General features: G+C 45.1%; 1 protein-coding gene across 1 annotated transcript in view; it reads right to left on the minus strand.

Moving 5' to 3' along the window:
• The window catches only part of LOC130115195 (calsyntenin-2-like), a 206,632-nt gene that overhangs the window by 78,202 nt on the left and 112,725 nt on the right, over window positions 1–15,705 (minus strand). The window contains exons 6-7 of the mRNA XM_056282813.1: window positions 3,607–3,792; window positions 146–403 (exon numbers count right to left, since the gene is read on the minus strand). Coding sequence (XP_056138788.1) covers window positions 146–403; window positions 3,607–3,792 — 444 coding nt within the window. The remainder of the gene's footprint in view (window positions 1–145; window positions 404–3,606; window positions 3,793–15,705) is intronic.

Here is a 15,705-nt window from a genome sequence, read left to right on the forward strand (position 1 = left end):
CACTGTCCCTTAGGCCCAAAAACATTTTACAATAGGATTGTGCATAAACATACAATATTCTTAGTTGTTTGGTGGATTTAAGGAAAATGGCCTTATATTTCTTCTTGCTCCCCTTCAATCCCCCCCCATCTGGTCTCCTACTCACCAGTCTTGTCAGAGTTACAGAGAAGTGTCTCCTTCTCGGCCCTCAGGCCTGGACTGGGACCATGCTTCATCCAGGTTGCGATTGTGAACTGGTCTGTCAGATTCTGGGGTACCACCTGGTCTGGGATTTTGGCTGCTTGACGACCATCAAACCGGAATATCAAGTCACTGTCCCGCCCACTGTCTGTCACAAGGGAAGCTGTCCAATTGGTGGAAGCACTGGGGGCGGGGAGAAGGTCGGTGCTGCCCGAGGAGGCCCCTGGCGTAGTTGAGGGAACAGATAAGAGATGTAGCAAAAGACATGTCAATAACGATCAAGGCAGATATACACAGTCTATTGGCCTGACCTTGGCCATGATTACTAATGAATAAGGTAGCTGGCAAGGCTTAATATGCAATCAATGGGCTGAGATGGATTGAGGATGTGGGTATTGATTCATTGCTAATGAAACTGACTTTCAAAAGGGAATAGATGTGGGGCATAATTCACAAAGACAGTGTATAGTTCACCAGACAGGCAGAAACAATGTATTGACAGACTGCTAGTGGAACAAAAAGAGAAAAGGGACAGCAAGCAGAGAGAGCATATCGTTTGAACCCAGGGGATTAATGGTCAATTCTCCATGGGGTGAAATACCAAACAACTACTTTGGCACAATACAAATAGGCCAAAAAAAAGACACTCAAACATTTCCTGTCAGTCGAATTCAGCTTGTTATAACTTCCGAATTAACTTGTTCTTTGTGCCAGTTAAAGGTCCTACAATTTCCTGCAATTGTTAGATTTGATCAAGTTTCCAGAAATTGGGTGCATAATTTTCTGAAAAAAGTACCTATAGACCACAATCGATACCCAGCGTTAGACAATACACCAATAGCAGTATGGTAAGTAATTGATGCAATTTTAGGAAAATGTATTTATTTATGTTTTGGCATGGAGCACAAAAGCCTCTGCATCATTTTGAGAGATTTTGTGATAACAGATGTTTGTAACACAGAAATCATCTTTCTACTAACATTCATTCATTAGCCAAACCGCTTATTGTACGTAGGGTTGTGGGAAGCTGCCGCCTATCCCAGCAGTCATTGGGCGGCAGGCAGGGAGACACCCTGGACAGGCCGCGAGTCCATCACAGGGCCGACACATTCACACCTAGGGACATCTCATCTCATCATCTCATCATCTCATCGTCAGTCACTTCTCCTGGGTCGGGTCGCAGTGACAGCAAGTTAAGTAGGGCACTCCAGACGTCCCTCTCCCCAGCAATGCCCTCCAGCTCCTCCTGGGGGATCCCAAGGTGTTCCCAGGCCAGATTGGACATGTAGTCCCTCCAGCGAGTTCTGGGTCTACCCCGGGGTCTTCTCCCAGTTTGCCATGCCCAGTAAACCTCCAAAGGAAGGCGCCCAGGGGGCATACTAATCAGATGCCCGAACCACCTCAACTGGCTCCTTTCGACACAAAGGAGCAGTAGCTCTACTCTGAGCTCTCTCCGGATGTCCGAGCTCCTCACCCTACCACTAAGGCTGAGCCCAGATACCCTACGGAGGAAACCCATTTCAGCCACTTGCATCTGTGATCTCACCCTCTCGGTCACTACCCAAAGCTCATGACCATAGGTGTGGGCTGGAATGAAGGTTGACTGGTAAATTGAGATTTCTACTAACATATCATACATAATCAAAAGAAGACCAGCTATAATCAGAAAATTTACAATAACCTGAAAAGTTACAAAGACGTCTTTCTCACGATGGCTCCTGCTCAAAATATTTCTGTTTACCCATCACCAGGTGCAAAAAGGGTAATGTTTCAAAATGTCTGCCTCCCCCGTCATTTAAACGACACTTCAATTCAGCAGCGTGGAAGTCCAATAGACTTGCACGGGCAGTGCTGTTGGTAGTGTCTTTCAATTTTTATTAGCCTTCTCTTGTCGAACCAAAGTCATTCACAGTTTTAACAGCCGGGAGAGTATTGTTATATGCTTTTTGTGCCTCCGGACACGACAAAACAGTCAGTTCCAACTGCCATTTCACTGACTTATCTCTCTTCTCCCTTTCTCTTTATTCACTCCCTCTTCTAAAAAGCTACTCCATCATTCCTGAGTCAATTACCCTAACATGTTGGGTCATAAAAGATCTTTGTTTTAACACTGTGCGCCTTCCAAACAGTCCTTTTGCCATGGCGTTTCCCTTGCTCTTTGACATGGTTGGCGTGCCCCTAGCGATCTATCTTTGTCCGGTCAGTGACAGTGAAAAATGCATTTCCTACATATGAACCACATTGATAAATCATCTATAACAGCATATAGATAGAAATAAATCAAAAATGATACAGGAACCAAGCTGTTATGAGGGAAAAAAAATAGGCAATGTAAAATTTCAATATGCCTCCCTTGTCCATGCAAACACGTGTAACATGCCTCTGTGCATTTCTGCTAATAACACAGCGTTAACGTTAACGTTAATGAATGTTTTTCCCCTTAGTCTGTAAAGCTGTGTTTCTCTTGGCCCTCGTATTAATGCCAGCGTTGACGTTCTGACTCTTAGTAATTAGATTCTCGGAGTAAATAAATACGCATCGACTTCCCCAGCACTCAGCTGCAGCATTCTGTTAGCCCGATGTCTTTGTACATTATCTCAAATTGATTGTGCTTTAAAAAAGCAATTACGTTTATTCTGTTCGCTATCAGATACCAATTATGGGGCCCCTGAAAAGGACTCTTTAGTGGTAAACCATGCATGGACAGGGAGCCTGGGGAGGCAACAAAGAGAGCCAAACTTTATGCATTCAGATAAGGTAGAATGGGGGCTGTGAAGGCCGTTAGTCAAAGATGATGATTCTAGCCCCCATGCTGGCGGAGCTGCGCTGGTGAGGGTGGGGGCGGCTGTGCTCGGCTGTTTTGTCAGCGCTCTGGGCGCTGACACAGTAGCTCTGCGACTCATCAGTCACTGAGGAAAGTGCTCTGCTGCATCAGGGGACGCTAATGCCCCCCTCTATGTCACATCATTAGCAGCACAGCTTCAAGTTGCCTCTCTGGTGCTTTCATTTGGCAACGGGGTTTACCAGGGACACGGGCCAACATAAGAAAGTAACACAGACCGAGGGCTTTCAGATGTTGGTTTAAAAGGGTGGAGAAAGGTGCCCGAAGCCTCGTCTGACCCTGCTACCCATAGCGTGGATTTTACCGATGCTTTTAGCGGCAGCTTACTTCTAATTCCCCACACTGCCTTTCACTTTGCTGCCTGAGCCAGACATGCTCTTTGATCATTCCTCCTTGCTCCACTCCTGCGCTCCACAATCGTAGTAGCCACAGGTTCTATTCTTATTTGATTTACAACTTGGTCGTAGAATTGCACACTCAATCTATTCTATTTGATATCTTGGTCAGGCCAGTAATGATGTTCTACATGAAACAACCGGTTTCTACAGGGAGGCGCAGGCATTTCGTCCGAAAACAGTACCTACCACAGAGTTTCTGCAGGGACTTCTCAGAGTAGGTCTCGCGGTCGCAGCCTTTCCCAATATGGCTCGTCTGCAACTCCACCGTGGTCCTCACTGACGACAATGGCCCGCCGCACGTCTCCAGATGCATCTTGGGAAACAGCTGCTTGCTGCCTGTACCTGGTTCATAGTCCACACGCTTGCCCCAACCTGGAAATAATGAGAAAAAAAAGAGCTTTTGCAAAACAAAAAAGATTGTTGTACTTGGGGGAAGGGGGGGGGGGGACTAACACTGCTCCCTGAGAGCCAACTAAAAAAATCGACATCTCACTTCTTGGGAAATAGTGCTTGCTGAAATTTCCGGTATCTCAATTCAATGTTCTCTCAATGGCCATGATTGCGGTAGCCTTGCTAAATCGTTGTGTTGCTATTTGAGCGTGGTGCAATACCAGCTCCAGCATCGGTACTCATTATGCTGTCACTGTCTGCCTCCTCAGCTGCGAATTGGCTTTCCTGCTCAGGCAAGCTATTACAGTATTTCGGTATAGTGGTGACGGTTCTCTCATTTTTCTAAGCCTTTGTGGCGAAAACTAGGTTTGTTTTGAGGTTCATAGGTATAAGAGATAATGAGGGAATAATCGCTGCAATTTTGTTGCTTGCTATGTGTTTGTCTTGTTCACCGTGTGCTAGTGTGTGTCTGTGTGTATTGCAGAGCAATGTTAAAAAATACACAGTAAACTAAACCTCCAAATGCAGAATTATCATATAGTAGGAACTCATTGAAGAATGTGTATAAACTGTACATTAGCGGGGTGTAAGTGGGTCTATATAATCATGCTATCCCTCTGATAACCCACTGCACTGAATATGTCTACTTAGATACAGCCTTGATCATTGAATCACCTTCTAAATTATTAATTGGAAGGCAAGATTGCATGGAAAATATCAGCATAACATAATTATACCAACCCCATTCTAGCAACAGGTCCTTTTGCAAAGGGTAAAGGGAAAATTGCTGTAATTCTGAACAATTTTGAGAGAGGAAATATTGTTGATATAAAAATTATCTTATTGGTTTACTGCATGCAAAAAAAAGAACTGGCTGAGTCTATTCCAGATATCTTATAGTGGATTTTTATTATGGTTTTAACTATTTGATCTATATATATATATATATATATATATATATATATATATATATATATATATATAAAGGAACAAAAGGAGCACAGTATTTAAAGATAGTGCATTAGTAAAAAAGCATTAAAATGCAAAAGTCTGTTGCTTGATCTTCTTCTATTATAACGGGAAAGGAGAAAAAGGCAGGGTTTAAAATCATGCTTTGCATACCCAAATTCCTTTGCGTTCACATTGTATAGTCTAAATATAAATCTATTTATGTTTGCATCCATGTGCTGTGGCTTTTTTCTCTGTGTTTTTATTGTGTTGTACTTTTTGTTGTTGTGTTCAGTTTTTTTGTGGCCTGCAAGCCTGAACACTAAGCTGTGCAGAAGTATACCGACTGGATACGAAGGGGAGCAGCTCATGGCTGCTCACCAGCCTGTTAAATCTGCCATGTTCACTTCCTTACATATGCTACTTTGCACCGTGCTCGTTTACTAAAAAAAAAAAGGGAAGAAAAAAAATACACATGCTCTAACACAAAAACACCACATCTGTTTTCAAGCAGATTCCTGCAGCCCAATCGCTGTTGGTTCCTATTACTCTCATATCATGGTTTTCATGGGAACAGTAACGGGAGGAGGGACAGGCGATGACATATGCTAAACGAGAATAAATAAAAACAAAGCAAATGCATGAGTGCAGCAATGCAAACACAACTGACACAATGACCTTTACCTAATCTACCCCAATCTCTTTTTGTTTCCATTTTTTTCATGTCTATGCCCCTCTATGTGTTGTTCACTTCCAACACATCACTGGGCTCCATGGTCTCATATCTGCTACATAGCTATAAATGATAAAAAAAAAATCCTCTTTGCTTGTTTACTGACTCTGTTTTCAGCTGCCATTTTTCCCATCATGGCACTCATGGTCAGCCGTGCCAGCTGGGGGAATGACGCTGCACATTTCAGTTTCAGGGCAGAGAGAGGACAAAGCGGGTGCTGTGGGTAATAACAGACCTCCATCAACAACTGGGTGTCAAATGACCTGATGCAGACTTGGCTTTGAACACACTGCCAAGCTGGCACAGGATGCAGATTGGGGTGGGGGGGTGGGGGCTCAGGATGGAGTGAGAGAGTATGGAAGGACGGATGAGAAGTAATGGGCTCAGGAAGTAGTTTGCATAAAGACATTGTTGGTGAGGGGTGCTTCTGGAGGAGAGGGGACTTTACAGGTAGCTAAGTAGATAAGGCCCTCAAGGTGGGAGAGAACAGGATAGTGAAGGATGCCTGACAGGTACTGAGGGATAGTGAGGAGGTGAGATTCATGCTTCACAGTGAAGTCAGCTTGACAAATACATATATATATTTTTTTTTTTCCCTCTCTTTGCGTTGTGGAGGGGACTGAGAAGTGATGTTCATCCAAACACTGGAAGGTTAGCAGAGCTCACACTGCCTCCTCATTACTGAACAGTCAAGGGGGCAAAGTATTAATGCAAATGGTGAGTGCGGCCAGTCTTGAAACATGAGTGTCGGCTTTTGCCAGAAGGGCGGCGTAAATAAGTCATAGAGTTCGGGCACAGCTCTTTGACTTCCATTCCATCCATTATCCAAACCGCTTATCCTCCCCGCCTGCCTCCCAACGACTGCTGGGATAGGCTCCAGCATCCCCGTGACCCTGAGAGCTCTTTGACTTGAAATCCAAAAAGAAGCAACGGAATTTTTTGTTCTCCAAATGACACTTCTTTTAAACATTTGAATGCCAGGGGCATCCAGGTAGCGTAGCAGTCTGTTCTGTTGCCTACCAACACGGGGATTGGTGGTTTGAATCCCTGTGTTACCTCTGGCTTGGTCGGGCGTCCCTCCAGACACAATTGGCCGCGTCTGCGGATGGGAAGCCGGATGTGGGTATGTGTCATGATCGCTGTACTAGCGCCTCCTCTGGTCGGTTGGGGCGCCTGTTTGGGGGGGAGGGGGAACTGGGGGGAAGATTGTGATCCTCCCATGGCTACGTCCCCTGGTGAAACTCCCCACTGTCAAGGGGAAAAGAAGCAGCTGGCGACTCCATATGTATAGGAGAAGGCATGTGGTAGTCTGCAGCCCTCCCCGGATCGGCAGAAGGGGTGGATCAACAACCAGGATGGCTCGGAAGAATGGGGTAATTGGCCGAATACAACGGGGGAGAAAAAAGGGGGAAAAAATCCCAAAAACAAAAAACAAAAACAAAAACACACTTGAATGCCCTCAAGGAGGTAGTAGGGGGAACGCTGGGCCCAAATAACCGGGGAAGTGCAAGAAGAGAAATATGTGTTGTTGAGAAAAAACACAAGTGGCAAAATGAATGGAAAGACACTATCGCCGCAAAGTGAAAACACTGAATAAATCAAGTCTGCTTTTCAATTTATGTCTCCCTGTATGGGTCCAGATAAGACCTAAAAGAAATAGCCGCATATTAGCGATAAAGTTTTTGGCGAGAGCTTTATAGTTAAGTGTGGGGGAAACTGTTGAAAAACATAATTAAAATGGACCATGGCTAAGACTACTGCGTTACACTAGAGAGCACCTCTTCAGCAGCAGCATAAAGAAACACTTACTCACTGTATTACACCTCAAACAGCTGTGCCCGTGCCTTTCTTTTCATTTGATGACACTTAAAACATGTTTTTCCTTTCCTTTTTTTTATAAAAAAGATAAAGACCACAGTCAAATCTTATCATCATCTATCTCCCTGCGTTCCCAAGAGCACCTTGCTGCAGTTTTAAGGAATCATAGCTCTTCTGTTAGAGGTTGTTATAAATGCAGTTGGCACAAAAACTACCTTTGTGCTTATTTCTCCAGTATCCTTGTGTGTGTGTGTATGTGTGTGTGTGTGTGCGTGTGCGCACCAGGACATACAGACTTTGCCTTTCCACTTAAGCAAGCAAGTCAGCTGGTGACAGCTCTTATGCTTTTTATAAAACCTCGACTTTTATGCATATGCAGATGTAGATACAGCTAGATAGATCGATAGATCGATCGATCGATCAATACATAGATAGATAGATAGATAGATAGATAGATAGATAGATAGATAGATAGATAGATAGATAGATAGTGTACGAGCCATTTGGTCTCATCTTTATTGGTCCGCAGGTGTCACTCTAACTGCTATGAGCTCACAGCAATATGGGTGGGAACGTTCCTGCAGGTGACAGGTGTTGCTTGATGGAGGGGAGCGCACATAGTTTTTTGACCGCTTTGCTGCTGCAGGCCACGCTAGGCTGGCAAGCGATACAAGTGTGAGTTTGGAATATTGGGCTGTTTATGGCTGTATGACGTTTTATGGATTATGGACTGAAACATCATGGTGAGCAATAAATATCACAATGTTTTAACTTAAACAAGTCTGAACTTTATATCATAGACACACATAACGCGAAGTGTTAGTTAGGTGTCTGTCTAGCAACCCCTCAGGCAGTGGCGCCCCCAAGGGGTGGCCAGGGGTGGCCATGGCCACCCTGATACTATCCCTGCCCCTGTCTGCTGGCCCCCCCAGCCACGAGTTGCATATGCAGAATATGCTTCTGATTATGCATAATATGCTTCTATCTGATATTTTCATTTTTCATTTCTGGACATACACAATGTAACAAGGAATCGTCTAACCTGTTACAATATGTACAGATACATGACACATTGAAACTCAAAATATTAACTGCACCATATTAGCCTATTCAGTAACATTAACTGTGAAAAATAAGAAGCCAAAGTTTTGCAGTGTGCGATTGCTTAACTTGACAGTTTTCAGCTAGCCTATACAGAATACTGCAACAGCATGATAGACTTCCTGAAAGGCAGTCATGGCTTTTGGTTTTGGTGGGCCACCCCAAGATTTGGAGTGGCCCCATTTGGCCACCCCTATGAAAAATTTCTGGGGGCGCCACTGCCCTCAGGGGCTTTAAGTGTAGGCTTAGTCTCTACAGATAGATAGATGTATCAATAGACAGATGTATCGATAGATAGATAGATAACGTATCAATAGACAGATGTATAGATGGATAGATGTAGGTGCAGATATGTGCAGGCCTCATAGAGCAGTCAATTTCCAGGCTCACATCCTCACCTATGACTCTATGGACCCTGTAGTCATGCGAGTCCACTGGTTTTGTAGCTTAGCTACTTGTGTCCCATCTAAATAATTGAATCCAATTTTTGAGGTGCTCTAGGATGCTACTGCAGTCAACACTGTCTCTCACTGGTGCAGCAGTGCTGAAATATCCCCATGCACACATACACAGACAGTACAAATAGACTACACACGCATGCCTACATGAACGCACAAACACACACACACAAATAATACTCAGGGAATTACAAACTCACACTGAACAGAGAAACCAGCACAAAAGACACATTTTCATGCAGCCTCTTTCTCCCCACTCACACACATGAAAACATAGGCACACAAACACAACAGCCCAGCTGTTTTAACAGCAATGTGGGCAGCCAGTAATAGGAAGCTATTTTGTCTTTATAGAGTTGCGTGCTTGCCTGCAGTGTGCCAGGCATACAGTGCACAGTGGGCCCCAGAGTGCCACTCTCCGTGAACATGAGAAGAAGGTAAGAAGGAGAGAAAGGAAGACAAGGCATTAAAGCGACCATGCGGTGTGAGCACATTGGCACAGATGTATAAACGCTTCGCTGTGGCTGTGATCAAGAGGGTACGGTAACTCGGAGAGGAACGTTTCTACATTCCACCTGTAAATAAAAGAGGGAAATGTTTGGCTCTCCTTTTTTTGGGGTCTGTGGGAATATGATGCCAGGAATACGAGTGAAGATTAAAAAAACAAAAAAACAAAAACCAAACATTCACTTCAACTCTCTTGTGTGCAGTGAGCATGCATTAGTGGGAACCAGGAACTCACAAAGCAGCAGAAAGTAAGAAAATGACACCGCCCTGCCGGAAGTAAATGCCACTCATGCGTCTCAAAGAATCTCTATTTTTCTGGAAAAAAAAAAGTTAAAATTCTGTGACTATCGCGCACACACGCGCACACACAGACATAGACACACACACACGCACACACACACACAGAGCACCGAGGCAATAAGTTTCAGCTAGCATATCCTAAATTAGTGGATGTGAGAAGAGAGAGTGCAAGAGGGAGGAGCGAAGGACAGGGGTGCTCACAAAAATGGTTAATCATTAGTAACGGACACTGCTTCATGTCTCTAAGCCGTGAGTGGGTGGGTGGGTGAGTGAGTGAGTGAGTGAGTGAGTGAGTGAGTGAGTGAGTGAGTGAGTGAGTGAGTGAGTGAGTGAGAGTATGTGACTGGGTGAGTGGGTGTGTGTGTGAGTGACTGGGTGAGTGAGTGAGTATGTAAGTGAGAGTGAGTGAGTGAGTGTGTAAGTGAGTGAGTGAGTGAGAGTATGTGAGTGAGCGTGTGAGTGAGTGAGTGAGTGAGTGAGAGTATGCGAGTGGGTGAGTGAGCGTGTGTGTGTGAGTGTGTGAGTGAGTGAGTGTGAGTGAGTGAGTGTGTGAGTGAGAGTGAGTGTGTGTGTGAGAGAGAGAGAGAGAGTTTGTCATCAAACTTTTTCATGCTTTTGTGTGTATGATCGTGTGGCAAATTGGTTATGTGAGTATTCTGTGTGTGTGTGTGTCTGCGCGCGTGCACATAGGTATGTGTAAGAGTGCATGTGTACGCAATAATGCTGACATAAGGTTCAGGTATTCGGGGGGGTCGTCATTACGCTGAGCCTCCTCCGACGAGTCCCTGCCATCAGTGGGAGAGGCAATTTCCATTTAAAAGAGCACTCCACTCCTCTCCTTTCTCCTCTTTCTACATCTATCCTTCCAGCCACTCTCGACCCATCTCTTCACTTTAGAAAAGCACTTTTGCTATCTCTCAGATTTTTTTTCCCTCCTTGGCAGTTCTGTCTGTCCTTCTCTCAACCCACAATGCCCAGAGAGCATCCATTTTAATGCTTCCATGACCCGATAAGATGTACGCTCGGTACATTGGATGAGAGACTGTCCTCCTTTTTGTTCTTAAGTGGATGGAGAGCTCTGAGAGGTTGCATCTAACTGTACAAAGCCTGGGGTGGGAAAAAAGAAGAAGAGGAGACTGAAGAGAGAAAAGGAACAAAAGGTATGAGGATAAGAAATAAGGGAATGTTCTGGCGCTCAAAAAAAGAAAGAAAAGGATAATGGCTTTTTAAGTATTTCAGGAATGATGTTAAAGATCACAATCACCTCTTCAGGTTATCAGGGATGAAACAGAGATGTTTTGTTTTGTTTCCCCCACTTCACCGGAGCACATGTTCAAGAGTCAAATCATGAATAACTCTGATTCCAATAACCTGGCTCAAAATCTAAAGAAAGTAATAAAAAAGCAAGAAAAAAAGGACTGCTGGTATTTTGTTAAATTACCATTGTATAAAAATGCTACAAAGTAAGGAGGTATAACCACAATACTTGTGCCCGTGCCGCTGTGTCAAACTCTCCTCCTCTTTTAATCTCAACCTTTTTATCTTCTGTCCATCTTACTGAGCCACCCACTCCTGTTTTGTAGTCTAATCTCTCCCTCTCGCTCTCTTTCTCACTCTTACCGTCTCTCTCCCCCTCCCCCTCTCTTTCTCTCTCCCTCTCTTTCTCTCTCCCCCTCTCTCACCCTGTCTCTCCCTCTTTCTGTCTCTCTCGCTCTCTCTCCCCTCCCCCTCTCCCTCTCTCTCTCACCCTCTCTCCCCTCCCTCTCTCTCTCACCCTCTCTCCCCCTCCCTCTCTTTCTCTCTGCCCCCCCTCCAGCCCCCTCTCCCTCACACACTAATTATCGTCTATCAGTGTCACCTTGACACAGTAGCAGCACAACAAAGGAAACTCCTATCTAAACATGGACAGCGAGCACCAATCTGGGGTTGAGAGTGGAATTCTGGCACTGTAATCACTCTCAGATAGGTGTGTGCGTGTGTGTGCGTGCATGTGTGTGCGTGCGTGTGTGTGTGTGTGTGTACACAAGACAACCTAAAGTGTATGAGTGCACGTGTGTGGAGATATTTCTAATCTGTCTCCCTCCCTCTTTCTTTCACCCATTTCTTTTTCTTTTCTGTCCAGCCATTCCTCTTTCTGACAGAATAGGGTGAATCTCAGTGTCAGGCCCTATTCTATCCATTTACCCTCTCTCCCTCACCATCCATTCATCCTGAGGCCAGGGGTGAGGCTCGAGTGGAGGTGCGGGTTTGACGGCCATTTCCCCTGACGTCAGCCGTCTGCTTTCACCTAGGCTTTGCACTTGGAGGAGATGGAATGACATCGTGTGTGTGTGTGTGTGTGTGTGTGTGTGTGTGTGTGGTGGGGGAGGTTAAGGAGGTGGGGAGGACACAGGAAGGATGGAAGGGTGGATCTCCTTTCGGGTTCGATAACAGCCGTCGATTGAAAGGTAAGGAATGCAGAGTCTGGTACTGCGATGCTTACTGGTCTCCTATCACATTTCTGGATACGAGGGCTGGCGGCAGGGGCGATGGAAACGTGAGACTGGCAGTGACATAAGCACAGCGATGAAAAGGTGAAAGGTAACTGCAAAGAGAGTCACAAAGATGAGGGGGAAGAAAGTGTGAAAGAAAGACAGACAGCTAGCGAGGGTAAGAGTGAAAGAAAGATGGAAATAAGGAATGAATACTGCAAAAATTCAATTCAATTCATTTCAATTCAATTTATTGTCATTAAAAACAATGTGCAGGTACATGTTAAAAATGAAATGAGAGCTGTGGCTTCACCAAACCGTGCAAGACAGACACAGACAAACACAGCAAACACAGTATATGATATACACACATGAAGACCAAAAATTAAAAATAAGTTAAAAAAGAGCAAGAGTATAAAATATTCAAAAATATCTACAGACATTCAGTGGGTAGCCAGGTTCAGGTGGGCAACAGCTTATGGAAAGAAGCTGTTTTTAAGCCTGGTGGTGTGAGCTCTGAGGCTCCTGTGGCGCCTCCCAGAGCACAGGGGGGAGAACAGTCCATGGTTGGGGTGGGTAGGATCTCTGCTGATGCTGAGACCCCTTCGAAGGCAGCGTTTGTGATAAATGTCTTTTATGGCTGGGAGCTGGGTACCGGTGATATGCTGGGCCACCTTGACGACCCGCTACAGAGCTTTCTGGTCTACTGAGGTGCAGTTGCCATACCACACTGAGATGCAGCTGGTCTGGATGCTCTCTATGGTGCAGAGGTAGAAGTTGGTGTGAATTTTGGGGGATAGACAGGTGCTCCTCAGCCTCCTCAGGAAATGTAGGCATTGTTGGGCCTTTTTCACAAGGGCCTGGGTGTTTGATGTCCAGGAAAGTTCCTCGCTGATGTGGACTCCAAGGAATTTAAAGCTGGAAACACGCTCCACTTCCACCCCACTGTTATGTATGGGGGAGTGGCTGCAGCTTCTAGACCTCCTGAAGTCCACAATCAGCGCCTTCATCTTCTGCACATTGAGGACAAGATTGTTGGTAGTACAGCATGATGTGAGGTAATGAATCCCATCCCTGTAGGTCATCTTGTCATTGTTGGTGATACGGCCAATGACTGTGGTGTCATCTGCAAACTTAATGAAAACATTTGAAGGGTGACTTGGCAGGCAGTCGTGGGTAAAGAGAGAGAAAAGAAGGGGGCTCAGAACATAGCCTTGAGGGGCACCTGTGCTGAGGGTCAGGGTGGAGGAGGTGTGGTCACCTAACCTAACAGACTGAGGTCTGTTTGTCAGGAAGTCCAGGGCCCAGTTACAGAGGGAATTTGAAGTCCCACAAGATCTTAGCTCTGCCATTCTCAACCACCTTTGGCGGTGTTTCCCATTTGGACTTGGGGACTTCCAGTCTGTATTCAGTACAGATATTCATGTACACTTTCCCAGCTAGCACTTTACACCCTGCTACTAAGTGCTGCACTCTCACAGGGGCGTTTTTGAACAGCCTTCATCTTGGGTCTTGTATGGTGTTGTAGATCCCTGCCTCAACTGAGTCTGGTCCTGAGTGACTGTTCTTGTGCTGCTATGATCACAGCCTTTGTGCTGTCCTTCAGTCCAGCCTTTTCTAGCCACTGGTAGGATTTCTCAATATCAGCTACCTCTTCTATCTGTCAAATTGTACATCCCATCGAGGAGCTTGATCCTCCATGATACCTCCTCTTCTTCTTCCTCCTCATTCTCTGTCTTCTGCTGCTTGAGGTACTCATTCAGCCGTTCATCCCGGGGGCTTTCATTCTGATGTACTCATGGAAGTTCCTTGTTTCATTCTGGATAGTGGCCTTGACACTCACTAACCCTCGGTCCCCATCTTTTCATTTATCATACAGTCTCAGGCTGCTGGACTTCTGCTGGAACCCTCCGTCCATTGTGAGGAGTTTCCATGCCCTGTATCTGTGGCCATCATCTCCTACATTGGCCAGCTTATTATTCCAGTTTGGTATCTGATGACTGGTAGGTCATTTTTGTTGATGACATGGATTTTATTCTTCCCACGGAGCTGGCTCCTCAGGACCTGCCTCACTCTGGAGGTATTTGACTGTAACTGACCACCTTGCTACCTCCTCGTGGTTTCCATTTACCTGTGGAATACTCAGGTAGTTGTAACTGTCCTGTATGTCTGTTATCCTGCCATCTGTTAATTCAACCCCTTCATTGCTCACCACCTTTCCTCTTTTTGCCACCATTCGACCGCACTTGTCCAGTCTGAATAACATTCTGATGTCATCACTGTAGATCCTGGTGAGGTGGATCAGCGGGTCAATGTCTCGCTCATTCCGGGCATACAGCTTGATGTGTGTGTGTGCGCATATATATATATTAGGGCTGGGACTTTAACGTGTTAATTTGATAATTAATTATAAGAAAAATAACGGTGTTAAAAAAATTAACGCATTTTATCGCATTTTAATTTACACTCCAGTCAACACGGAACATCTCTCAGTGCACTCGTTTCTGGCATACGGATTATACCGATGCACCGATTGACGTCATTCAAGCGGAAGGTGGAGTAGGTCAGGCTAACAAGTTAGTATGCTAACAACAGATGTGATGGACGACAAGGATGACACCGCGTTGCATAGATCTGTGGATGGGAAATTTACATTTAAAAAACGGTCGGATGGAAGCCTAGATAAGAGCACTGTTGTGTGCAGACTCTGCAACAAAGAGTTTGCATTCCACCGCAGTTATTCAAGCCTCCGGTACCACCTAAATGCGAAACACGTTGCAGCAGTACGAACACCGGAGCTAACGATAACGCTAGTGCTCCTAGTACAACCAAGCAGAGTCGCCAACCGACTCTCCACCAGATGACGGGTTTCAAAGCCAAGATGAGTAAGTCCACGTCTGATTAATTAACAAACTCACTGGCAACATGGATTGCTGTGGACTGTAGACCACTTTCAGTGGTAGAAGATCAGGGGTTACAAAAAGTACTGTGTTTACAAAACAAACTTGTTTTGAACAAAATAAACAGGATTTTGTTGTTTAAACTTATGTATGTGTCTATTCATTGATTTAGTCATCTACCAAGACCTGTTTGAATTGAAAAATGTTGCTTCTGGTGTCAAATATCGATATGCGATTAAAATGTGATTAATTACGATTAATTAACTACAAAGCCCATAATTAATTCGATTATTTTTTAAATCAAGTCCCACCATATATATATATATATATATATATATATATATATATATATATATATTGTAACATGCATGGATAAGTAGACACGCTGGCCGCTGGCTCGCGGGTCTAACCCTTTAGTCGAGCGGTTAGCAATGCCTCCTGCGGTGAGGGCGACACGGGTTCGCTTCCCGGCCGCGGCAGTTCCTGTGGTTGTGTTGTCCCCCGAATTCGCTACACTGGTGTCAGAAGTGGGATGGAGCGACCGTAAGGCCATCGCAAGCGTAGGCGTGAAGGAGCTGATATGCTTAAGCGCGGGGACGCGCTTCCCGAAGGAGGGGGGTAGTGTAACGTGCATGGATAAGTAGACACGCTGGCCGCTG

This window comes from Lampris incognitus, chromosome 7 (genome assembly GCF_029633865.1).
Source record: "Lampris incognitus isolate fLamInc1 chromosome 7, fLamInc1.hap2, whole genome shotgun sequence".
NCBI classification, from domain to species: domain Eukaryota; kingdom Metazoa; phylum Chordata; class Actinopteri; order Lampriformes; family Lampridae; genus Lampris; species Lampris incognitus.